This window comes from Zootermopsis nevadensis, unplaced genomic scaffold (assembly GCF_977971745.1).
Source record: "Zootermopsis nevadensis isolate Lab colony 2312 unplaced genomic scaffold, Znev_1.0 Znev_ptg000019l, whole genome shotgun sequence".
NCBI classification, from domain to species: Eukaryota; Metazoa; Arthropoda; class Insecta; order Blattodea; family Termopsidae; genus Zootermopsis; species Zootermopsis nevadensis.
This window is the reverse complement of record NW_028259151.1, coordinates 1,948,928-1,976,504: the sequence shown is the minus strand read 5'-3', so window position 1 is coordinate 1,976,504 and position 27,577 is coordinate 1,948,928. Positions and strand designations below refer to the sequence as shown.

The 27,577-nt window shown below is 35.2% G+C and overlaps 2 protein-coding genes and 1 long non-coding RNA gene across 10 annotated transcripts in view; 2 read left to right on the top strand and 1 right to left on the bottom strand.

The window, feature by feature from the left end:
• Positions 1 to 24,539, top strand: part of LOC110831285 (uncharacterized) — a 94,394-nt gene extending 69,855 nt beyond the window's left edge. For 2 of the 4 annotated variants that reach the window (XM_087351397.1, XM_087351396.1), the window contains exons 10-17: positions 1,619 to 1,768; positions 4,212 to 4,349; positions 7,399 to 7,610; positions 10,777 to 10,985; positions 12,500 to 12,635; positions 15,923 to 16,209; positions 16,754 to 16,806; positions 18,106 to 19,082. In XM_087351397.1, coding sequence (XP_087207523.1) covers positions 1,619 to 1,768; positions 4,212 to 4,349; positions 7,399 to 7,610; positions 10,777 to 10,985; positions 12,500 to 12,635; positions 15,923 to 16,209; positions 16,754 to 16,806; positions 18,106 to 18,230 — 1,310 coding nt within the window. In that variant the 3' untranslated portion in view covers positions 18,231 to 19,082. The other 2 variants (XM_087351398.1, XM_087351399.1) reach the window with 2 other exon arrangements.
• LOC147873347 (uncharacterized) lies at positions 1,418 to 13,858 on the bottom strand. Of its 3 annotated transcripts, none has more exons than XR_015535835.1 (3): positions 13,643 to 13,858; positions 12,397 to 12,546; positions 1,418 to 5,412 (listed from the first exon to the last, which is right to left on the bottom strand). It is a non-coding gene; the product is annotated as an uncharacterized LOC147873347 (long non-coding RNA). The 3 variants fall into 3 exon arrangements; XR_015535834.1 differs by lacking the exon at positions 1,418 to 5,412 and adding an exon at positions 9,879 to 10,975; XR_015535833.1 differs by lacking the exon at positions 1,418 to 5,412 and having other exon boundaries at positions 9,879 to 12,546.
• Positions 24,540 to 26,019: 1,480 nt separating the features above from the next.
• The window catches only part of LOC110831290 (uncharacterized), a 68,793-nt gene continuing 67,235 nt past the window's right edge, over positions 26,020 to 27,577 (top strand). Inside the window, exon 1 of one of the 3 annotated variants that reach the window (XM_022067127.2) lies at positions 26,020 to 26,203. In XM_022067127.2, the coding sequence (XP_021922819.2) occupies positions 26,172 to 26,203 (32 nt within the window). In that variant the 5' untranslated portion in view covers positions 26,020 to 26,171. The remainder of the gene's footprint in view (positions 26,204 to 27,577) is intronic. The other 2 variants (XM_087351394.1, XM_087351395.1) reach the window with 2 other exon arrangements.

Sequence of the window (27,577 nt, the reverse complement as noted above, 5' to 3'; positions counted from 1 at the left end):
TTTCCACAAGTCTTGTAATTTGAATCTATATCAAACATGGTTGAATAAAACAGTACTGATCATCAGCATTTACAGTGAGACCTATTATGATCAATACTCTTTTATTATGAGACTTTCAGTTAAAGAGATATATCAAATGAGTAGTAGTTATATTTGGTTTATTGCATATTGTAAATTCAAATTGCTTGTAAAAAACTTAGTGAATTACAGACATTTAATCAGTGCATCAGAAATGTTGAATGCCTCATTGGTACACCATATACGAGATGCGATCGAAAGGTTTCCAGAATGCGCGTATAAAAACCCGTACACTTATCTCAGGTATTAAATTCATCCATCACCCTCGAAATAGTTCCCCTGGGAGTGAACACAACGATCCCAGCGCCGCTGCCAAGCCTGGAAGCATCCCTGGAAATCTTTCTTTGTCAGCCTGTCAAGCACCATCTGCGATTCTGCCTGAATCTCTTTTATCGTCTCAAATCTCCTTCCCTTTAGCTGAATTTTCATCTTTGGGAAGAGGAAACCTTAGAAAGGATGTTGGGGTCGGTTCTTGCAAGATCTTTGAGCTCCTGACAAACGAGAAGTCGATTCTGCTTCTGGTCCTCAGACAGGATGCGTCGCATGTGGAGTTCTTCCTTTAGAATCAGCTGACAGGTCCCATAGCCTATCCCAACGATGTCACACAAGTCGTTGATGGTACGACGTCGATATTCGTGAATGGCCTGCCGAATCTTCGTAACATTTTCGGGCGTTGTGCTCGAAGATGGTCGTCCAGAACGCTCGTCATCATCGACAGAGGTTCGGCCATTTTTAAAACGTGAATACCACACAAAAGTTTGTGCACGACCCATTGCAGACTCCCCAAATGCTTGCTTTGGCGAGTCTTTGGCAAAATTTGATACACACGCCATTCCGAAATCGCAGGAGGGTCGGTGTAATGCACTACCAAAACGCCCGTAACTAAGAAACAAATTCTAATTCGATGATGCCGGCTGGCACACTGATTCACTATGAATGTAGGCCGCATCCCCTAGCGGCAGAAGCTCGTACTACATCCGGTTCGCCCTCTATTGGCACAGTCTAGAAACTTTCCGATCGCACCTCGTATGTTATATGTGGTGGAGTGGAGGTAAAGTGGCACTTACTCTTAACCTCAAAACTAGATGAATGTGAATAGTCAGCTTCAAGGCCTCCCAATTTGCCCTTCAGGAAAGAACTCTGGTACTCATTGAATAGGAGGCTTCTTGGGAACCAGAGCCAGTCTAGATGTTGTGGAACAGTACATATCATCAGTAGTTATGATTAGCAAAAAATTAGTAGAACAGAGTTAAGAACATACTTCATTCAATTTGTCTGACTGCAAGCTTTGGAAGAGATTGAGGGCAACATGTTTTGAAAAACACTAGATAATGGTCAGTTAGATTTTATAAGATAAATATTTTATTACTTAATATGTTAATATAATCAGTTGTTTGCAATAAATTTGATAACTGACAAGTTGAGAACTCATTATATTTCATAATAAGGAGGTTATAGTTATGTTTGATGATAACTAAATGTCTGGTTGTCCAATGCCACCTTTCACAAGATTGCTTTCTGAAGTGCATTTGTCATTCAGGTTGTGGGCACAACTGCACACTGAGCTGTGATAGGTTACCAGTTCCTGAATTTGCACTGTGTGGTAGTGGTGTTGTTTTGTGCCAACCAACAGGTCAAAATATCACCTGCTTCTGTAATCCTGGATACAAAGGTCAAAGCTGTGTAACACGTAAGCAAGTTTTTTATTTTAAGATTCTTCATAATGAAATGTGTTGACAATCTATGTACGTTTTTCTTCCATTATGATTTCTGTGGACTTCTCCTGGTAAAAATTTGTTTCCTTCCATGTTTATGTGAAGTTACCATTATTTTTACTCTACATTCAAAATAATTGTAAGTTTTGCATGAAAAATATTTCTTCACAATAGAAGTACAAAGAAGAGGTTTCACTTTGAAACAAAATTGAAAATTTTAATAGCTTTAAATAGTTTGAAGTAGCATCACACACAGCACTTCATTTCAACCAGAGTTGTATAAAGAAAGTTACTTTCTTTATACAAACTTTAAATGCTTTCTATATAATTTGAAGTATTATCATAAATTAATTTACATTAGTTAATTTTAACTGGAACCTGTATAAGAAAAGTTATTTTAAATCACATGTAAGCTTACAGAAGGGTCTACTTGAACTTGCAAAAATGTGACAAGATGTAAAACACTGCCAGATTTAATAATATATCTAGTCCAGTTATTCAGTAGTCAGTCAAGATAAGGGTTTGAATACTGAAAGAGGCAGACAGAGGAGTTAGCAAACCCAGGTATGTGTGTGTTAACTTGGTACCAAAATGGGCCACTAACCTAGACATCTACAGCACCAGGTACGTGAAGAATAACACTTTCCTTGTTTTACACAGTTATGGTGGTAGATCACTAACACATAATTTTGAAACATTGAAAAACCTGTCCTGCTAATGTGAAGGACACATACCACACACCCAAGAAAGTGCTTTTGACCTTAGAGAGGATGTAAATTGTGAAAGACGTTTCCGGATCTCACAAATTCATTGCTCAATGAGATGATTTCTGTTAATCCAGTAAAATAAAATGAACCACCAAGATTTTAACATCTGAGACCCTGAAATAACATTATAAGGTAGACAATTTGTATAAGAATCCTTGGATGTACCTCACAGATTGGAAAATTAGTCACTGTTCTGCAACCCACAGAGACAATTACAAATACTCATGCTGTAGTCATATTCACCAATTTATTCAGTAGCTTGAACTTGTAAAATCTATCTTGTGACACTCTGAGACAGTGGGACACTTTGATATTATCATCTCCCTAGAGTTTTAAGGTGATAGAACCAGAACATTTGGCAACATATAAAGAGCATGATGCAGCCACATTTGGGACCAAAATATTTCTTATTTCTCTGTCATACCACTGACAATCATGGCTTTCTGAGAACTGATTATCCTATGTTCCTTAGAGAACCAGTGAGCTATTACAATAACAAATTGAAGCTATGTGACTGTATACAGATACCTCCAAAGATAACCAGAGGTGTACTGCAGGGTATCAGAGCAAACTGTTGTTGAAGATGGTTGTCTTCAGGGTTGATGCACCATGTAATCTAATAGTACTACATGGCACACCAACCCAGAAGACAGGCATCTTCAGACTCACCACAGTGAAAACCTCAAATCCTACTGAACTGATGTTCAACCACATACTTGCATGATAGAGATCTATAATAATTAAACAAAAGTTTGTTTTATCACATCAAAGTGCATTCATGGGCAACCACACATATACTTCATAGCCATCCCTTGGACAAACACAATTGCAATAATTAAGTTCTCAGTGGCTGAGATAATTACATCCCCTTTTAAGGTAATTTTATAGTCTGACATAGATAAAAAGTTACCAAGCTTTCAATATTAGAATTTTGAATTGTGTAGTGTGGGTAGAATTTTGAAAAATGCAATGTTGACAGTTCTACATCTAATCTGAATTAGCGCTGATATGCATATGTGTGTGGTGACTGATGGAGGTAAGAACCCTCAGCATTAACGGTTTTTGTCCTTTTCAAACATATTTTGGTCATTCGAATATGATTCGCACTAAATGTACAGCATTATCACATATTCTTCAACTTGAACACTGCGGCCTTTGTAAATTTGAATTTGATTGATTGGTGTTGTGGGGTTGAAACACTGATAAGCCAAACTGTATATGACTGAAACAAATTTGAGTACACTTACAGAATTCCTTTGCTGACAGGATACTAAAAGTTTGATGATTTATAGTAATAAAAAATAGCTGCTTTCCTGTTCCTTCTTACTGCTACATTTCCAGTCAGAACATCTGAACCTCTCTGAATGCACTGCTTGGGATATGTGTAGAAGGTTCATGTAGCTATATATTTAACACAGATGTTTAGCTGCTGAGGAACATTATTTGAATGTTGATGCTTCTTCATGCCACTGGATTTGAGATATGGCTCCTGTCCCTAAACATTTGATGCAACCACGTATAAAAATATTTCCATAGGACAATATTATACCACTTTATGTTCCATGAACATTGTCATAATTTTATTTTGATATTTTAATTATGGTATATAATTGCAATATTACATGAACAATTTCTCTTTCATATTTTTCAGCTTGTCCAGATGGTACATTTGGGGTGAACTGTAAGGAGCAATGTGGAAACTGTTTAAAAAATGCTTACTGTGACAAAATTGGAGGTACATGTTTAGCTGGCTGTGAGAGTAGATTTATTCCTCCACTATGCAAGATGAGTAAGTACAATATACATATTATAATCATTTTGAAAAGTAGATGTACTTTATTTTAATTCACAGTGTCCTTATTCATTATACTGTAATTGGCAGATCTCATAAGAAGATCATGCATTGCATACAAAACTAATAATTTCTAGTGTTGGAAATTCTTCAGATTTTGCAATTTAGAACATATAATCTGCAGTTATCATCATCGTTCCTGAAAGGATGTTAACTCACTGGCAGTCTCTGTTAAAATTACTCACAACATATACTTACCAAATCAATTAAAGGATTTCAAATAAATACTTCAGAATTGTAAAAAAGTAGAACAACTGCTGACCAATAAGTAAACAGTTGTTTTACTTTAATCTTCTAATATTTCATATCTATTGTCCTATTATCAGTGATGTCAGTTTTCTGTAGCACTAGTGGTGACATGTGGCCTCAGAGACCACATGTTAGGTAGTCCTATCTGATTCAAAATGTATTTATTTACAAGAGAATTTTAAATCTATCACTATATATCTTGCATGATGTATATATCACAATAACTCTTTTAAAGGAAGCTATATAGTACTTTTCTTAACATTTTGAAAAATATCTGCAGGGTTTGCATGAAGAAAAATGCAGATTTAGAAAATGTAATTTTGTTGTAGTCTTTTGACAAGAAATTGGACAAACTGGAAAATTTTGTTAGTTGATATTACTTCCTACCATAAAGCTTAAAGAAATGAACAGTTTCTTTTCTTTGAGTGAAATTGTGCACTGAGTAAAATTCTTGGTGTCCTCACTCAGCCTCAGTACATTCCTTACACAATGCATTCTATGTACAAATGTTTGTTGTACATTTTTTCTTATATCGTGGACATAGATGGCATATTTACCATTTTTTAAGCTTATGTTAATACTGTTCTGGTGCTTTACTTAATGGTATATCAAGAATACATGAAATGTCAGCTTGTACTTCTCTTGGAATTGTGAGATTTGACCCCCTCTTCATAAGATATTTTGTCACCATTTGACCTTCTGACTATTTCATAAAGTCTAATCTTCAAATCTGTGGACTTTCTGAGTAGGACTGAAAAAGAATATATGGAGTGATTATAAGGTAATAAACCCATATTGAAGTGTTTATAGATGGTATTAATTCAGTACAATTTAATTGGATTAAATACACACAATATTGTTGTGACTATATAAAAGTCCACAAACTTGTAACTGGCTTATGCTGGGTCATTAGTTGTTTTCAAACAGTTGAAGTGCTTGTATCTATTTTTCACAAGTGCAACAGGTGTTCATTGTAAAAAACAACCTGACATCTTGTTCTTACTTAACTTGCCAGAATGAGTTTAGGAATAAATTTCTCAGTTCCGATTTATCAAACATATTGACAGAATCTTGCGTGGTGAACTGTTTCCATGGCATATGAAAAGTGCAAGACAGAAACCACTCTGTTTAACCTTCAATATTAATTAACTATAATTTCAATGTGTGTCAAATTTTGTTATGCTCTCCACAAAAGTCACCAAGAAAACTTTCTCTTCAGCATGGATTATCTTATAAAAGTGTACATAAGGTACAAAGATTTTGAAACTTCATCCATATCATGTACATGTCGTGTATGAACTCTAGGAACCTGATTAGGAAAAATAACTTCAATTCTGCAGATAGCTTATGCACATTATTTGAGGAGGTATAGACATTTTAGATAATGTTTTCTGTAGTGATGAAGCATGGTTGTAGCTAAGTGGATGTGTTAGCAGCAAAAACAGCAGAATCTGGAGCGATATTCATTTAAAACATCACAGCATAGACTCTCCACTGTGTTGCATCAAACATGAGGAAAAGAGTGAATGCATGCATTGCTGAATGTGGTGGACATTTCCACCACTAAATATAACATTGTTTCTTTATTTCAGTATCATTTACTTTTTGGCAAATAGAACATGTGAGAGAAGTGAGTTTAAAGTCTTTTCAATTACCTTGTACGAATTGATCACTGTAATATTTCATAAAAGGTGGGAAATTTCTGTACTAACTGAGCATGCTATTAGCTTCTCTAGTACATCTCTACAACACAGTGTTTAGGAAGATATTTGGACCTAAAAGGTAGGAAGACAGATCATGGAGGAAATTGCATAATGATGAGCATCACAGCCTTTACTCCTTACCTGATATTGTTAGGGTGGTTAAATCAATTATGATGAGATGGACGGGACATGCAGCATGCAGGTGAAAATTTATAAATTAAAATTAATTTCCCATTAATTTCAATGTGAAAAATTCTGACTGGTTCTCTGCTCCCAGATAATCACCCAGTATTTTGCTCAAATATGTCACAATACTATACAGTCATAAGAATAAGAACAGTATCTTATGATAATCAACTCTGTAAAGGACTATTGAAGTGTTAGATCAAACATTTACATTGCATACAAGTTACTGTAGCTACAATATAAATATCAGGACTCATGGAAACAAAACATAAACAATTGTCTGTATTAAAACCTTAATTACTATCATATTATAATCATAATTAAACAGTAATAAGAAATTAATACAATTTTCTGTAATAATTAATGTTAAACTTAAGGTTTTAATCAAGAAAATGGTTCAATGTATTAAAAATTTGAAAATCAGTGGCCTATAATCAGGAGAAAGGTGGACTTTATCGTGAATATGTAATTTGTTACTTTAGGAAATTATTTTAGAAACCATGTAGTGTATATACTGTAAATGTTAAATCATGCCTCACTAAGATACTGGAGTAATTTTTAATTTATGCATACCATACTTACTGTTTCAGAAAGCTATAAAATGTATACATTTTTTTGTCATATGATAAAATATTGCAGCTCTTAGGATAGTATTTGGATATCCAAACTAATAAACTCAGGAACCAAATTTCACATTACTAACATTCTTGTTTGAGTGTCTTGCAACATCTGTCATTTCACAAATATTTGTTTGTGCATTGTAATTCTCAAATGTATTATGACCATTAGCATGCACAGTCTCAGAACAGAAAAATCCACAAATCTGTATAGATTCACTTTGTTCACAGCTGCAGAAGCTCCAGTTAACTTACAGGTTATAAAACGAACTCCTTATGCCATGCAGTTAACATGGGAATATCCCAGTGCTATTAATGACATAGTGAAGGAATTTGTCATACATGTAAAATTGCTTTCATCACAGCTACGAAGACAGGGAGGAAAGAAGACAATTCTGAAATATCAGTTTAAAATATCACCATCTATCACTTATTCATATGAAGTAAGTGAATCTTGAAGTTTATATTTCCTTCAAAGTGTCATTAACATTTTATGCTGCTTGGTAAGCTTACTCAGAAATTTGATTCTGCCACAAGATGTAATTTCTCAGAACATTAAAATTCAATCTCAATCTTGGTACTGTTTTATTGGTAGGTGTGATTATTACTTATTCTTAATATTGTATTTATTTACTGGCCTTTAACTGTTTGAAGAATTATCAGTGTTCACACATCCTCATAGTAACATATACAGTCAAACCCCTTCAGGATACTACACTTTGTCCACCATAAACATGGATGTTAAAGTTGGGGTGGCAGTAAATTGAAACTTTTATTTTACTCTCCAACATAATGGTGCTGAGAGGTTTACCCCATAAAAGGTAAAAATAGTTGGCAATATTTTGCCGGCTTGCACCTGAATAATATTCTTTCTACGCATATAAATTTTCTTTCTCACAACAATTAACACCTCCCTTTTCCATTTGTCAAATAAACACAGATAATTGTGTTTAACCTATATAATACTCACTGTATCTGTGTGGTGCATAATTTCCTTATTGTGAGCAGTCTGACAATTTTATTGAAACTAAAGTACATTTGCATACTGCATGTTAGTTATTCAAAATTCATTGAAAACCTTTTTATTTCAGATGAATTCCAACAAAAGAAAGTGATGATTCTACCAGAATTCTTGGAAGTTTATGTATGCAGCTTATGCTGAGTAATATTTTCATTTTTGAATCAACACCCTTCTCAGTAACATGTTTATTTACTGTAACTGAATAGTTAAGAATTGTCACCATATACACTGATGACTCCAATTAACAACACTTCTCCCTCCATGAGTCACTGTAAGTAGACTCTGACTCAGTAGGTTTTATTTGTAACAGACACTTTGGAATGACACTGTATTAGACCTGGTTACAATGCTTAGTTTTTAAATTTGTGTTTGCATAGGTGTTGGTAGGTAATGGCTAGTTGGGATAGTGCTTTACCAGGACAAGTCCTTTGAAACTGTGTAGGGGGTTTCTGTTACAAGGCTTTTGTAGGTGCAGAATGAGGATGGTAGTATATAGTGGGATGCATTTTTGGGGTTTGACTGTAATTTTTATGAACATTAAACTTTTACTTCGTAGTTTCTTGTTTTCTGTAGGTTCTTGAAATGATGTGTGATAATAGATCTTGGAAAATAATTGTGGATTTTGTGTGCACCTATTTTGTGCAGTACAAAACAACAATGCAGAAGCTATACAAAATTTACATTTAGCTTTATGACAGCAGTACCAATGAAAATTTGCACTTGCTTTCATGAAATGTGACAGGGAAGTAAAATGCAAACATACACACAAAATCTGTATAAATTTTTATGTGTTAACAAATGCAAGAATGGTGGAAATTGTGAATATATGATGATGGTGAAATTATTTATGGCTCCTTTATGACAGTGGAGAAAGCTACAGGTATGGATGTTACACACAGCAATAATTCACTAAATAATATAAGAATTAATTTACAATGTGTCATAGCTTCTATATTAATGTTTAAGCTTTATTCCTAATCCTTCATGTACAAGGAAAGTAATGCACAATCTCGGTGCTAAAAGACTTGAAGATTCTTTAGGGTTTCAAAAGGTACGGAATTCTGTTACTTTAAAAACCTTATCATGAGAGAAGTGTAATCCTGTCCTTCTTTGTGTTTAACTATTTTGTAATTTAAATAAAAAAGATTAATATTGTAGACAATAGCTGTTTCTGAAGAACATGTAATTAGAGGATGATGTAAGTCACTTGCATCACCTTACTGTCATGGGAACCATGTGAACTTGTGATGTTGGACAATATTAGCAAAATTCAGCATAGGATTTTGAACTATTGTATAGTAATAGACCTTTGTAAAGTTATAAATTTTGTACAGTAATATTTTAGGGAACTGAAAAGAACTAACATAGCATTGGTATACACATCTTGTTCCAATGTATCATTGCAACTTTAACCCTAATCTGAAAGGTGCAATGTGTTTATGTTATATGTAACGTTTGTGTCCTAGAAAAGGAGTATGAGTCTTGCTGCACATTCAAATTAATCCACTATCGAATGGTTTGTCAGAGAAAAGGGCATTTCAGATTACATAACTTTATTTTAGGGACTACAAAAAATTGTAACACATTTTTAGCTGCAAGATCTAATTATTCGGAATTATAAAGTGCACCATGATGAAATCAGCTGACTTTATTACTTGTCATATGCATTGTTTAGAAATCAGTTAATACATTCAATAAAAATTATGTTTTATTTTAATAACCACAGGAGTAATTACAATCAGAAAGTGTATAATACATATATGCATCATACTAACATGCAAAGGAACTGTTCTCAGTCTGATAAGTTATGGACATAAAAATCAATCAGGCCTGGTTATAACAGTGCTTCTCTGAGATTTAACAAGTCAAAGAATGAAAGGTTCTAGTTTCCAGAATGTGAAATTATATCATATGGCAGTATATATTAAGGTTTATTTGCAAGTGTTTTATGTATACTCCATTTGTAATTTTAAAGGTGTCCTAACAGTATTCAGTTCTGTTCAAATCCTTCTAAGCATATTCTTTTTCATTTGCTATATGCCTATGTAATCTGAATCTTAACACTTCAGTGCTACTAGGATTTCAGATGTTCTTGGCAGTCTTGTGATTGGAGCATGATGAATGATGCTCTGCCAGAGTAATGTTTATCAAGACACGTTTTAAAGATACAGACTTGCAGTAATTACAGTGAAATGTGGGTGTAAAATGCACATAATAGTGCTTTTTTACATTTCCTACTATTGTTAAGTTTGTACCATGACTTTATTGCCTTTTTTGTACTTTAATTTAACCCTTTGAAGCTACTTGTCTGAATCATGTTTATGAATTCAGTCCATCCTGCAAAGAAAACACTACACTTTACCATGGAAAACATCAACTAGTTAATGATGTTTAAGGAGATAATTGCTGTTTACAGTGAGAATTATAGGAAACTCATAAATACAAAATAAGGAGTTAATGGTTGGTGAAGCATATGGGACATATAGTTATCACTGGGCTTCAAAGAGTTAACTTATCCTTTTGAATATCAATGCAAAGAGAAGTAAACATCTTGTTGGAGATAACACAGCCATTGTTTATGTTTACAGGTGAAAGATTTGCAACCATCATCAGAATATGAGGTGTCTGTTCATGGGATAACTGTTGAACTTAGTGAAGCTGCTGTTTTGAAGTCCGTGAAAACATCGTTGATTGTACCTGATATTGGTTCAGAACTTAACCTATTAGAGGACTGTACATCCCACACCACTCTTCAAGTCATCATTCCAGCTGGAGATCCCTTTCTTACTGTAAACAGGTAAAAAGTGTTCTTATGGAAAGGGGTATCTAAAACATCCAAATATTCAGACAGGATGAACTCCAGTTTTGTCAAATGTGTCTATAATTTGAACTGAACTCTGATGTTTTTACCTATTTTTATCAAGTGCAAGGCAAACATGAAATAATATGCTACCCATTGTACCCAATGTAAGTAATGTGTTGTTGATATTATTGCCACATGATACACTAAAAAATTGTGTAAGATGATTTAGTCTAGAAGGCAACAGACCATTTTGTTTCATGCCCTAATTCCATCATAGGCATACCTTTATTGTTGTTGTAGTTGTTAGTGGTGGTAGTGGTGCTGCTGCTGCTCTAAAATATTTCATCATATTGTGGCCTATTCTTGGATTTGAGTTTGTTTTATTTCCATAGTATGGAACGAACACAGGCAAATTACTTGCTTGTCATATAAATAATGGTGTTCAATAATAATTATATGAAATTGTGTTCTATTACTTCTGTGAAGACACTTTTCAGTTTTGCGAAAGGTAATCATTCAGGTTATTTAAAAACATAGTAGTTTCTGATATGCTGACATTCATGATATGTTATTTAAATTATTATTTTTCAATGTAAAATTTCATCAATATCAGTGTTCTTGAAGAGAGACAGACTGTACACAATTTTCTGTTCATGCTTTTTGACCCTTTAATGAAAATATAAATAAGCAGTGCACAGTAGAGTTATTAGTCTTTATAGTGCCATTGAACAAATGTTTCCTATGCAAATACTCCTTAGGAATCTTTGGCTACTGTAAATTAAATCCGTAAACTGTGCAAGCATTTTGAATAATGTGGCTACTGTGAACATGCAAATGTATTATTGCTGCTATACATTTTAGGACAAGGAATTTGGTAGATTCTGAAAACTAAAACTGTAAGAGCAACTGAAGAGTTCTGCTAACTCATCATGTTAGTTCCATGTTAATCTCAGAAGCTAATGATGAAAGGGAGAATGCATCAGAACACATTACACAGAACACATGTTTTAATTCAAGTATTTTGCAGCCGACTTACACATTCTTATATTGATTTTGATGGTTTGTTATTTTATAAATGTACTGGAGTACATTATTTCCTTTCTATGTCAATCATATTTAGTATTCTCTAATATGAATTTATTTCTTGTCTCCAGCTACAGATATCTTTCTTACTGTAAAAATGTAATAAGTATTCCTACGGAAAGAATGTGTAAACGTCCAACAATTCAGATAGGATGAACTCCAGTTTTGTCTACAATATGTATAATTTCACATCCTGCTGTGCACAAGTGGTTAATTATAGCGTTGTATGATAGCCAATTTTTTTATAAAATAAGTGTGGTACTTTTTTTATTTGACACGTTTGGCATGTAGAAAAGTAAGTTTATAATTTGTTACACAGTACCTGAAATTCATATCAAGACAAACAAATTTTCTTGGATTTCAGTCAATATGAAGTTTATGGTTTGTCTGAAAATCCAACGTATTCACTGTGTTGTTTTTTATAGCTCCTATTTTGTGCTTGTAACATCTGATAAGGAAGAAGTAGCTGCATCTGTAACAAAGTTAGAAATGATGGAACTTTTTATGAAGACAGCAAATGTTAAACGTGATGAGTGTTCTTGGATTGCTGCAGAAATAGAGGTGAGGTATAACATAAACAGCTACAGTGACATTCACCACCATCACCAATCTTAATATGCTATCCATAGTAATAAATATTCCATCTGGTGTGGAGACTATACCATTACAAAAACTAATGTTAAGATTACATTTTTAAGTATTTATTTGGTTAATTTAGTGTGTTGACAATTTAAAATAACTAGTGTCGTTGAGTCAGTTATAAACCCATTAATCAGTTACAAAATCAGTTTATGATGTCCTCCATCTCTGTAAGCCCCTAACAACATCTCCAGTGCCAGCATTACACCCACAATTATCTCTTCCAACTGGCACTGCTGAAGTTGCTTATATCACCTCAGTGCCCACCAGTATCACTTTGAGTAACCATTAAGTGGTTTTTGGTGTCCAAACTAATGTTTCTTTTGTCTTGTAAAAACAGGTTTTTGAATGATTTTTAATTATTTTTCTTTCTCCATGACTGTACTGATTGGACAGATTGTGTAGTTCCAATCTGCATTAATTAGGCCATGCTTTACTCAATGATAGTCATACAGATGCTTCCTGTTTCTTATCTTGGCCTGAGAAAGACTAATTTGTATTATACTTTTACAAAATAGCCTGGTAGCCCTTGTATAATCTTTTACAATGGAATTGGCATTAAGTAAGAATATATATCATTAATGTAATTCTTAAAATTGCATGTAAGTAATTTAAAATTCTCCTAACAGTATCCCAATGTAGTTTTGAGTTATACAGAACCATGTAATTAATTCCAAGTTTCATCATGGTTGTTAATGCATGATCATATGTTGAATAACTGAAATTCATCAATTGTCAGCAACACGGTATGCTATATCTGATATAATTTATTTTGCATAAATCAATAAAACTTCAAAATAAATTACTTGTGTACTAACTTTGTGGTTTTTAACTAACAATAGCTGTATACATGGTCAACCATGCAGTTTCACATTGAAGTGTGTCTGACAAATTGTGAGTCACTGTGTTCTGCGGTAATAACTACTTGCCTTATGTTCATGCCCTCTGCAGCAGACCCAGAGGGTGCACCATGATAAGACACTGAAGCTGATGCATGACTAGAGGAGTGGTGACATGAGCATGGGCGATAAATTATTCCTTATGCAAAGACACTGGCTGTTCACAGGTCTCCCACATTCTATATGTTATTTTTAGTGGTATTTTGTAATGACAAATGTTTTTGGTACAACATGTACATAGTGCAGGATCTTGAACTTCCGGCATCTTGCGTCTACAACCACATGGAATGAGGCAAATGTTCTATATAGTAAATCCTAACCACACATTGGATCTCATCTAAAGGAATATCAGTATGTAAGGAAGGTAATTTGTGAACTATCTAATGGATTTGATTAAACAGAAGTGTGAGGGTTTCATAGAGGAATACAAAAATGTGACTGTGAACTGACTAACAAGTGAGTATGAAGTTCTGCCAGGGGAAACACCAAAAGTGATTATACCTTGAATAGTGTGAATTAGGAGATGATGTGAAAAATCTACAAAGTGCATTATTTGGAAAATAACATCACAAGATTTGATACAGATGAACGTTTTTGCATGATAATAAAGATATCAGGTCTCTTCTCAGGTATATAATTTTCTAGTCAGAACATTGTGATATAAGTCTGCAATCTGTTCATATATTTTGAATCTGAAAGGAGGAGACCAAGTTGTCTGAACAGTGGGAGTATAAGACAAATTTCCTGGTGAAGTGCTTGGATGAGTGGGAATAAAGGAAGGCTCCTGTTGCTGACAAATTGGTTCAGATTTCAGTAAGGTGGAAGCTGAATAAATAAATTAAAATGTTTCATTGAAAGCCACTGAAATAGTGTTATGTACCTTGGACATCTGTCCTCATTTAACATGTATTCTCTGTCATGAATAATGTGCTCTACAAGCAAACTTCTCACTCAGTTGTGAAAAGTTGTATGATATGCTCATCAACAACCAGAATTCTCGTAAGAATATCAGCAGTTCAAAGAAATATCCTTGGCTTTTTGATAATGAATGTTTCTCATCAAAATTGAGGTGTTGGATGTGTCAGGCTTCTGACAAGAAGCATGTGTGTCTTGCTAAGATTGTCAACCTACAGAAGGATTAGAGGTTTAGCAGCAGAGAAGTGAGCCATATTCAACCTAAAAGACAATGTGCAATTATTTACTCCAAATTCACATTCTTAGTGTTATGAAAGAAAGTCAAACATAATTCATTTAGTCATATGAGTTACATCCCTAGAAATATTGCATTGTAATACAGTATACTTGAGCCAAGCTATTTTAAAAAAATTCTATTTGGGTAAACTAGCGTGTACCATTTTTGGCTCCAAACATTATGGTCACCTTCAGAATCAAATCTTAAACCTCTTTCATTTGTACAGGTGTAATATTTTACCATTTATGTGATGTCACAAGAACTCTTAAATGCAATGAAATATTACAGTAGGGCACCGCTTATACGGCGGGTTAGGGACCAGACCCCCGCCGTAAAGCGAAAATCGCCGAAAAGCGGATCTTTGCCTTATTTCACTTGCAAATGCATATCAAAGCCTAATAAGATGTTACACAATCATATAGTAAGTGCACAATAGCGCTAGGCCTAAGAAAACGATATGAAATTAAAATGAATATCAGTAATACACACATTGTCCTCAGCTTATAGTGATTGGTGAATATAAATTTGAAAATTGATATGCTTATAGTAGGAAGGATGAAGGAGATGGCATCTTCATCATCTGACTCTTCAACGAATCTTATTCGTTTTGGTGATGGTTCGGAAGCCATAGACATGCCTTGTTCACGAAGTTTAATCATCTCTAACTTGGCATTTAAAGTAAGAGGCTTACGACTCCTCTTTTTATCGCTACTACCCTTAGACGCCATTGTAATTACACTGTAGTAACACAAAAATATTATATAAATATACAGTTTGTAATAACTGAAAAATTGCCAGAAATACAGAGACGTGGAGCGCACAAAAGCTGTAAACAGACTGAATCAGCAATGAGAAAATGGTGCCGGACGCACTTCTCTGACTCAGCTGTTGAGCGCCGTATTAGCGGATCGCCATAAAGCGGAGCGCCGAAAAGCGGGGCCCTACTGTATTAATGCTCTAATGACTTTCTGTACTGAATGTGTTGCTGAAGATGTCATAGCATATTTGAGCTTCAGTGTGAAAAAGAAAATGGAGTTCAGAGTTGGTGATATTAGCAATCACTGTGTTTTCGGTGATAATTACAGATCTGTTGCTGAAATTTTTATAGCATGTTTCAGCCTCAAGATGAAGAGGAGCTTTTTAAAGTTGGTGATAATACAGAAATGATCTCCGGTACTTCTGGTGATGTCTACTGGAACCGACCCCTGGAACCTGGCATATTGTATGATTTGATTCTGGTAGCACTCAATTGGCAGGATGGTGAATACGAGTACAGTTTTGCAAAACTGAAGCATCCTGTTCAGACTTTGTCTGAAAAGAAAGGTGGCATGGGCGCTGAGTGGGCTGCATTGCTGCTGTTGCTGATAATACCAGTAGCTGCAGTAGCTGTGTACTTTGTTATAAGGTCAGTTTTATATTAAACTCATGTCTTAGGATCCCCACAGAATAGCATCCAATACCCTACTGGTGGAAGGAATTTATGGCTCCTCCTTCATATCAATGCTCAAAGTAGTTTTTTTATTCTTCCCAGCTTCTCTGAATTTATGCCAATGCTCAGTCTAGCCTTGGCTTGATTTGACACCAGGAATACAAGATTGCTTATTCAATGCCATTGACATCTCCAGAGCAGTATTTTAATTACAAAAACTTGAAAATATAAATGTAAGGATATGTTCCACATGAAGTTGAAATTGTCTTAAATAAATTACATTTGTGTTCAATAACAAAGTTATCATAAATCCTGTGCTGAGGTCGGCTATAATACCATATAATGTTAGGATTTAAATTCCCATAATCCAAGGAAACTTTCTTCTAATCATGAATATTATTACTCTAATTAATATTAATATTTTGTGATTGTTTTTATACATTGTACAAGAAATTTGTGTTTCTTATAGAAGATAATATTAAACTGAACAATCTTTTTGAGTTTCTTTTTATGTTTACAGAAAGCCAAAGCAGACTGAGCCTATTGAATTGATTTATGAAGATGCTGTTCCTGGTAAGTATAGTTCTAAAATGTATAAATCAATCAGTTGACTTTCTTGACATTACAATAGGAGTTTATGTTGAAGGAAACTAAAATCTAACAATCAGCCTAAATATGATCCAAATCTCTTATTTCCACAATCCAAATGCGTACCACTGCATTAAGTGTAACTTAATGTCTCTCGTTTATTTCATCCAACTACCACAAATGGCCTTTCACTTAGTATCTTGTTCTTAACATGGCAGTGGAACTTGTGGTCTTCTAAATGTTTGATAATTCTGCTCAGGGGAATGAGTTATTTATTCAGATAGTTATTTACAAAATGTATGACCCATCTTCTTCAGTTGGGTTTTTATGTAATACTGAATAACATCATGTGACTTAAGATTGTCTTCCTTTCCAGCACACACACAAGTGTGCACAAGCATATGTACACAAAGCCTCCCACAATCACACACACAAACTCACACTCACATACACAAATATATACAGACCATATATATCGACTCTACATGCTGAAGTTTCTTCTGAATTTGCTGTTTGTCTATATATGCAAATGTTATTCTTCCATATTTGTTAAGAGAGACAAAACTAAAGAAATGAGCAAATCATTTAATAAAATTTATGTATAATATAACATATTTTTAAGTGAAGACATCATGTAGATATGTTGTGTCTTTCTATCGAGTCTTTGATATGAGACTGTGCTGCCATCTATCAGTTCTTGTACAAAATATTCATTTGGCCATAAATTTTTTTGAAAAATTGTTTAATAAATATTCATGACACTTGATATCATGATTATGCCATCGGAGTCTAAGCCAAACTTGTACTTTTTAATTTTCTGTAGTCTGCAGTACCAATGTGACAGGTGCACTAATTCATGAGATAGGAGGAAAATCATTTAGGATGGTTTCATTACCCATGATCCTCCATGCTACTGTCATCACCGTGATGTCCCATATACATAGGGGAGACCAGGGCAGAAGGGGGAACTTAATTTTTAGAGGCATGTGGAAGGGACAATAATAAAGACAAACATATAGAGGAACATTGTGTGGATTTATTGTCTATTTGAGATTTATAATGATTTATTAGTTTAGTTCTAAGAGTTACGTTTTTTTTTAAATATTAAATTCTTTACAAAAATGTAACTTGCCCCATACCCGGGGCAAGACAGAGTATGGTTGATATATGTTTTGAAAAGTTGTTAGAAGACATAGATTATCTAATAATTATGACGTAGGATCTAAAATTGATTTAGTATACAATGTAAAATATCGAAATTTTACACATTTGTAATCTACTTAGGCCTAACGCAGACGGCAAACATGTGCACCTCTTCTTCATCATGTCTACCAACACCTGCACTTGAGTTATGGGCCCATTTCAAACAAGACGAATACTGGATCCAACTTTCAATAGACTGCGAATAGATATCGCCACTTTACAGGCACTTGTCATTTTATCCTCTTCTCTGGGTACCCCATCCTGCCCCGAGTACATTCTTTCAAATTAGGATTGTCCCACCGAAAATGACTTCATGAAAATAAATAAAAATTTTGTGTTTAAGACTTTCATGAAAACACCTTGTAACATGCAACATTTAACAAAGTGGAAGTGAATAATGAATAGGTTTTACCTTCACTGGAAGATAAAAAAAAATTATAAAATGTAGGAGCAAAATCCCTTAACCTAAAATACCTTATGTCAAACATTTTTCCTGAACATGCCTGTACTCCATTCAGTTCACATGGCCCACTTTAAAACCATAGTTTGCAAAGTGTTTAAGGGACAATCAACTGTTCCAGCTGAGCTTCACTTTTATCCACCTTCTGCTTTATTAATAATTGTAAATGTTATTTTGGATTTGTGTCTGTTAACACAACAGCTGTTCTTACTTTTATGAATAATGTTAGTACTGGGAAACTTTTTTCTGCATTTACTCTGACTTTTCCTAATAGAGTTACACACCACATTAAGATTCATGACATGTAATAGTCTGGTGTGAATTTATCCCTCTCTTACTCAAATAGAATCTTGAACAGCACTGAGTTATACATGAATAAAACTGGGCAATACGAAAGTAAACAACTTCCTCTTGTTACTGCTGATAACTTGCAGCAATTTGAGACAACCGATTAAATGAACACATACAGTGGCATAGCTGGCATATATCCCCACTGTGTATATGCAGAATATTTTTCTTAATGTAAAATTCAGACCTGGTTGACAAGCATGAACTTTCATTGATGTAATAAAAATACTTGTCTTGTTGATCTTGTGGTTTATAGAAAGACAAGAACCTGGACCTAATAGAACTCCAGACTGCCATGCAGCAGATGAGCCAGTATATGAAACAGTGGTATGAATACAAATCATGAAATAGATTGCTGTTTTCAAAAAGAAGGCACGTGGGTGAAAGGTGCTCATGTAACTACCAGAATGAATCCCCAGTGAATACCTCTTAGTAATTTAATCATTGAGACAGTCAAACTCCATTCATGCAGTGGACGCTGACTTCCAGGAAACTCTGACATCAGTAACGTTATTCACAAATGTCAAATATGGGCTGATGAAACAACCTGCCTTCCGTAGCTACTTACACTTCATGTAAGAGACAACTCGTAAATTGAAGATACAGAGGCAATAACAGAGCAAAGAACTGTAAATTTTATGCTACTCAAACAATTTCTAACTTACTTTTGTTCCCATATATATTGTATTATTTGTGTAAATTATTAAAATACAAATAGAGAAATATGAATTGTATTTCTGGGTGGCATCCTTCAAAATGGACACAGTATGGATCTCTGAATGTTGCCAGTACAGAGAATTGCTATAACCACAATAAAATAAAACCTTAAAATCTTATAACAGAAATTTTACAAACAGGAAGCAGCATTCTTGCTATCTGCACATAATTCAGTGTTGTGCATGAGTTTACTCGAGCCCAGGGCATAACGGGGAACTCAATTTTTGGAGGCATTTGGAAGTGATAATAACAAAGACAAACACATGGAGGAACCTTGAGTGGATTTATTGTCTATTTGAATTTTATAAAGAGTTATTACTTTACATGTAAGTGTTACAGATTTTTAAAATATTAATTTCTTTACAAAAATGTAACTTGCCCCATTTTGCCCCGTGCCCGGGGCAAGACGGGGTATGGTTGATACATGTTTGAAAAATTTGTAAGAAGACACAGATTATCTAGTAATTATGACGTAGGATATAAAAATGATAAAAGTATACAATGTAAAATGTCGAAACTTTACACATTTGAAATCTTCTTAGGCCTAACTCATGTGCACCTCTTCATCATAGTCACTATCAACACCTGAACATGAGTTATGGGTCCACTTCAAGCAAGACGAACACCGGATCCACCCTTCAATAGACTGCAAATAGACACAGCCAAAATACTGGCCCTCGACATCTTGATCCTCTTCTGTACTTTTACTCGGGGCAAAACTGGATATCCCATTCTGTCCTACCCCATCCTGCCCCGAGTGTATTCTTTCAAATTAGGATTGTCCCACCAAAAATGACATAATGAAAATTAATAAAATTTTGTGTTTAAGACTTTCATAGAAACACCTTGTAACATACATCGTTTAACAAAGTGGATATGAATAGGTCTTACCTTCACTGGAAGATGAGGAAAATTTCTGAAATGTAGGAGTGAACTGCAGCATGGGTGATTATTTCAGAAACTGTAACCACAAAATGGAGCTGACTGACGTGACATGACCCTGTGCTCTATGCTAATGGTATTTCACCCGGTCCCGATAGATCGCAACGCATTGCAGACAAAATAAAGCCAATAACCTATTCTGCCCTGGTCTCCCCTATATGGTGAATGTGAATTTGTTTTAATTGTTTGTATTATGTAGTCCCACGCAACAGTTGCTACTAATTTACTTTGAAACTTTAGTCTTCATTTATAATATAATAGGTGTACATTGCTTTCTTCTATCTCCCTTCATCATATGCCTTATGTCAAACATTTTTCCTGAACATGCCTGTACTCCATTACAATATTTTCACATGAGGCTCTATACAGACAAACCAGCAACTGGCTCGTAGTCATTTAATACACAACATACATTGTGGTAGTTCTGTACTTTCACACCAGGCATTTGAAAGAAGACCAGCACAGGAGGCAGCAGAATATGAAAAATACTCAAAACACATTGAAGATTCACCTGATATATTGTCAGAGTGTCTGAACAGATATTCATGCTATTTGGTAAGGACATTATGAAATGAAAGAAGACAATCTATACTTTTCCATCTTAATTTTCTACATATGGTAATAGAAACATGTAGGATGTTCACACATGTGACATGGAATGTGTTGTTATTTGTCAGCATTTGTAATTCAAGCTGCCATCTATCATTTGCTGTAAGATATCACACCCACTACAAATGGTGCTGAGAACACCCATGGATCTTTTGCGTACAGGTGGCTCGATTACATACTATCCACAATTTCATTTCAGTAGCATCAATATCCAGTCTAAGGTCAAATTTCAAGCCTGTTACCTGCATCAAAACTTATTTAGGCTGATCAAGGATTGCACTGCATTTAACAAGCTAGGCATCAAATAATTATGGCACCATAACTTGATACTACTTTATCTAGAATCCAAGCTCCATTTTCATCCAATTTTTGTTCTGTAAGAATTTGATGCTTACGTTTTGGTATTCTCTCAATTAGTGTCTTGGCAATTTTTATACATTGCCCATTTTGCAGGAACACGGTTCCCATGTATAACAAGAATCACTTGTGCTCTCCAGTGTAAAACTTTCCAGTCTTGTTGACTCTTATGATACTTAAGAAAATAATATTGGGGGATATTTGGTGGTTGCAAAAAGGTATGACCTTTAGGCTATGTACAAATACTGCATTGTATGCCACCTTTACCTGCAGTAATAGTGAGATTGCAGTGGTCTTGTAGAGATAAGCTAACTCATGAACATTGCAGGAAATGCTGTTGACTCAGATATATTTTCCACACCTTCTAACTGTTACTGGCTCACACACTGTTGTTATCTAGATATATTGGACACCTGAAAAAGAATGATTTATGTTAGGTGTCCCATGCATGGATTATTTTATAGCCTCTAGTTTTACATATCTCCATTAGCTTAAGATGCCAATTAAAGAAAGTAAGTCTGACTGCTGAATCTCATGGTTATCGTTAGTGTGCAGTTAATGTTTTGGAAGGCCATAGTTTCAGTAGTTCTGTAGCAGTTCACATGGCCCACTTTAATACCATAGTTTCTTATGCAAAGTGTTTAATAAGAGACAATCGACTGTTCCAGCTGTGCTTCACTTTTATCCACCTTCTGCTTTATTAATAATTGTGTTTTGGATTTGTGTCTGTTAACACAACAGCTGTTCTTACTTTTATGAATAATGTTAGTACTGGGAAACTTTCTTCTGCATTTACTCTGACTTTTCCTAATAGAGTTACACCACATTAAGATTCATGACATGTAATAGTCTGGTGTGAATTTATCCCTCTCTTACTCAAATAGAATCTTGAACAGCACTGAGTTATACATGAATAAAACTGGGCAATACGAAAGTAAACAACTTCCTCTTGTTACTTCTAACTTGCAGCAATTTGAGACAACCGATTAAATGAACACATACAGTGGCACAGCTGGCATATATCCCCACTGTGTATATGCAGAATATTTTTCTTAATGTAAAATTCAGACCTGGTTGACAAGCATGAACTTTCATTGATGTAATAAAAATACTTGTCTTGTTGATCTTGTGGTTTATAGAAAGACAAGAACCTGGACCTAATAGAACTCCAGACTGCCATGCAGCAGATGAGCCAGTATATGAAACAGTGGTATGAATACAAATCATGAAATAGATTGCTATTTTCAAAAATAAGGTACGTGGGTGAAAGGTGCTCATGTAACTACCAGAATGAATCCCCAGTGGATACCTCTTAGTAATTTAATCATTGAGACAGTCAAGCTCCATTCATGCAGTGAACACTGACTTCCAGGAAACTCTAACATCAGTGACGTTATTCACAAATGTCAAATATTGGCTGATGAAACAAACTGCCTTCCGTAGCTACTTACACATCATATAAGAGACAATTCATAAATTGAAGATACAGAGGCAATAACAGAGCAAAGAACTGTAATTTTTATGCTATTCAAACAGTTTCTAACTTAATTTTGTTCCCATATATATTTTATTATTTATGTAAATTATTAAAATACAAATAGAGTAATATGAATTGTATTTCTGAGTGGCATCCTTCAAAATGGAATCAGTATGGATCTGTGAATGTTGCCAGTACAAATTACTGCTATAACCACAATAAAATAAAACCTTAAAATCTTATTACATAGAAATTTCACAAACAGGAAGCAGCATTCTTTCTATCTCCACATAATTCAGTATTGTGCATGAGTTCAATCCATAGTATTTAAGATAGGGGAACTCAGGGCAGAACGGGGAACTTAATTTTTGGAGGCATTTGGAAGTGATAATAACAAAGACAAACACATGGAGGAACCTTGAGTGGATTTATTGTATATTTGAAATTTATAAAGAGTTATTACTTTACATGTAAGTGTTACAGATTTTTAAAATATTAATTTCTTTACAAAAATGTAACTTGCCCTATTTTGCCCCGTGCCCGGGGTAAGACGGGGTATGTTTGATTCATGTTCGAAAAAGTTGTAAGAAGACGCAATCTAATAATTATGACGTAGGATATAAAAATGATAAAAGTGTAGAATGTAAAATGTCGAAACTTTACACATTTGAAATCTTCTTAGGCCTAATACATGTGCACCTCTTCATCATAGTCACTATAAACACCTGAACATGAGTTATGGGCCCACTTCAAGCAAAACGAACATCGGATCCACCCTTCAATAGACTGCAAATAGACATCGCTAAAATACTGGCCCTCGACATCGTAATCCTCTTCTCTACTTTTACTCGGGGCAAAACTGGATACCCCATTCTGCCCTACCACATCCTGCGCCGAGTATACTCTTTCAAATTAGGATTGCCCCACCAAAAATGACGTCATGAAAATGAATAAAAATATTATTTTTAAGACTTTCAAGAAAACACCTTGTAACATGCAACATTTAACAAAATTGAAATGAATAATTAGCCTGCGTAGTGTCGACGCAGTCTGAGACATGATCCTCGTGTGCCTGGCCGCTGCGACCGTGGGTTCGAGTCCCACTCAAGGCATGGATGTTTGTCCGTGTTCCCTCTTGCAGTCTTGTGGGTAAAGACTGGCCACGGAAGGCAAGGCTAACCACCGTGGTACTTTCGCAAGAAACCCCCCGAAAGGGTTCACGACGGTCTTGCTGACCATGAGACGAAAAAAATAATGAATATGTCTTAGCTTCACTGGAAGTTGAGAAAATTTTCTAAAATATAGGAGCAATTATGATTATGATTATTTCAGAAACTATAACTACAAAATGGCGCTGACTGAGATGGCATGACCCTGTTCTGTATGCTAATGGTACTTCACCCGATCCCGATAGATCGCAACGCATTGCAGACGAAATAAATCCGATACTCTCTTCTACCCTGTGGCCCCGTTCTGCCCTGGGCTCCCCTATAAGGAATTTGTGTGACGAAACCATTATTCTGTTTATGCGTTAAACACAGACTACTTTAAAGTTGATGGTAACTCAGAATAAAGTTATCTGAAAACAAATAATATATACCTACACTGTACGTATCACCTATTTACTTTCTTATATCTGGTAAGCATTTGTTTATTCTAAGCACACAACCTGGAATGATCTGTACCGTACATGCGGCTTATTAACAGTAATATTAATATGTTATTAATGTATATATTATAACATAAGCAGTTACTAAGAGATTACTCGTCCCTGGTTTACACGCTCGTAGAATAGTGATCGTGTAATTGTCTGAAACTGTTAAGAAAAGTTCATAAACTCGTATCCCTATTAAAACTGGACTTCATGTCAACCTCGAATATCTTAATAGGCCTTTACTTTATTGTAGCAGTCATGTTGTGTAGACTTCTATTCCGGAAGAACCAGTACCGAATCTAGGCCGCATGACCGAATCCTATTCTTTGTATTTTTGTGGTTCTCCCAGTAAATACTGGAATAGATCACTGCCGTCTTTTTAAAAACCCCTCCTTGTCTCAATTCTTTATCATCTTTCCAAGTGGTTAAAAAAATGTGATTACCGATAACTGACACTTACATAAAATCGTATTTAAGTAAAAGGCTAAACTCGATCGGAAGCAAATGTATGAGAACTCCCGAAATAATATCTTGACGTTTTACCGTAGAAACACAGTTTTATGTTTATTTAAACTCTGTTCAATTTAAGGTGTCAGAAGAGTTTTAAACTCGTTTTTCTTGAAACTTTCAAAAGGCAGTTGGTGACTTCTGACACGAAACCGACGACATGCAGTAGAAACAGCGGTTGTTGGTTAACTAGCCAAAATTAAGGACGAATAATTAGTAGGTCACTGAAAGATTCTTACCTAATGGCTGTTTCTCATTGAAGAATAATTCTTATTTTCACAGAAGATTTTGGGATCTGGGGTTTTGGGTAGTGGAATTAATATTAAAGCTAGTCAATGTAGTCCAACCAGATAGACTTTAAACTATTACCAAACACAATTAATTCGCAAACTCGGGATTGCTCGTCATTTAACTTGAGATTCGCTGTCTGTCACAACCTTCGTTGGCAATCCATGATAGAAAAGCAGTCGGCCAGACGGTAAATTTTCATACGTACTTGAATTTTAATAGAATCCCTAAGAGAAAAGTCTCAGAAGAAATACATAAGCAAACCATAACTGACATTTGGTTTAAATTCGTCGAGAATTCAGGAATACTGAAATGTCTCTTTTAGTAAGAAATATATCATATTGTTTTAAAGCAAAGGTTCAATTGCATGTCCGTTTAAGATTGGTTTTAGAGTCACTGATTTAAAGGACTCCTAATTTGTGATACGTGGAACGTTTTGGCTTCTAAACCCATCCATTGTTAAGCGTTTACCAAGTACTCATAAGGTCTCCCATGCAAGAAACTTTTCGGGAACATTCGTACAGGCCCAGCCTTCCATCTTGCTAATCGTTCCAATATATAAAAAAAAATTCCAGACTAGTATTTACAGTTGTATTTGCTAGGGATAAGGTGAGGAACTTCCTGTCGAGAAGAAAGAAGTGGGAACTGATAAAGAGACTCATAGCACCGCATCCTTCAGTGATACAGGCTCGGAATGTAGCTCATTCTGCAGAGCGTGCTTTATAGAAAGACGTGTGTTATTGTATGTTCATCTTGATTTGAAACTCGTTAATAAAAAGAGCTGCATCATGGGAGGACTAGAATTTGCACTGAATCTAATGTAAGTATTGTTTTTACCTCTTAAATTGAGGTCCAGTCCCATTATATTTTCTTTCAGTTGTAAATATTCTGTATTTTACTTGTAGTTTTCTGACGTTGCATTCCTGATAAGAGGCATGAGGTGTTCTAACATTTCTGTCGATGCTCTGTACAAAATGGAAACTGCTTTATATCTGAAGTCACAGTCGTAACACAAAGACGCACAAAAAAGCTATGCCGTGCCATACCTCAAAGCTATTCAGTATATATACGAGTGCCCCTCTTTTTAATTAAGTAGTGCAAACGTAACTTGGGAACAATGGCGCCCTGGACGAACACTATTTAAGGCCCTTCCTCCCATCCGACCCCTAAACACAGACCGGCTGTACAGCATTAATACCTTGTGTGTAAAGAAATACTCGCCGAAACCAGCAGAATGATGATAATTGCGCCCTAGTAAATGCCTGAAGAGATTAAGAAGTTTCACATGCGAGGCGATTGGGGTATTTAAAGAACTATTGTAGAGCGACGGACGAAACAAGTAAGATTTACGTTGCCATCTGTAGCTTCCTTTGGCATTTTAAGTCCTTTCTTTTATTCCCCTAAGCCCCTTGTGTCTCTGCGAATGCTTATTCATAAAATTCACAGCCATTCTCCATAACTTTAGGCCTCCTCCATTCATATCTCAAGGATGCACCAACCCGTTGTGACAAGGTACTCATGTAACATGGGATCTGGCTCTCATACGACGAAGAAACAGTTGATTATGACAGACGATGAGTAAATAATCACGGGTTTAGCAATCCTCATAGTTAAGGACACCAAAATTTAGGGTTTTAGGTTTTCACGGCGGTGGATACGAAGAAGGCTATCTTCTGGGTTTAGCGCCGTTATCACACTGATGATGGAGTCATCAAGGAACTCTGAAAATCTCGTAAAGTTCTATACGGCGCCACAACCCACACGACAGCCATCTTCACGCCGACATTTCTTTACGATTAAGGAAAAACATGAAAATCCGTTCTCGTATTAACCTAAGACAAAATGTAATCGAATATCAAATGGGATTGGTGATATTGATAACGAAAGGGAATATGCACCTCCGCGGCGTTTTGAAGCAAACTGTACCCTAAGAAATGGTGACTTGCAATAACCCCATCCACCTCCATTCACATCTAATGCGATGAAAACTTTTTTTGTTCGACCAATTTTTCGCAATCGCCCTGCGCTGACGGCTCGTTCGCCTCGCCTAAGACCGGTTGAGGCTGAATTATTTCTCGGCACTATGGCGAGTTTTCCCTATTCGCAGCTTCTCGTCTCTTTTTGGGCAGAACAATGGACCTGTCGTCAGAATTAAATAAATAAATAAAACTATGGCGAGTAGTTAGCTACACGC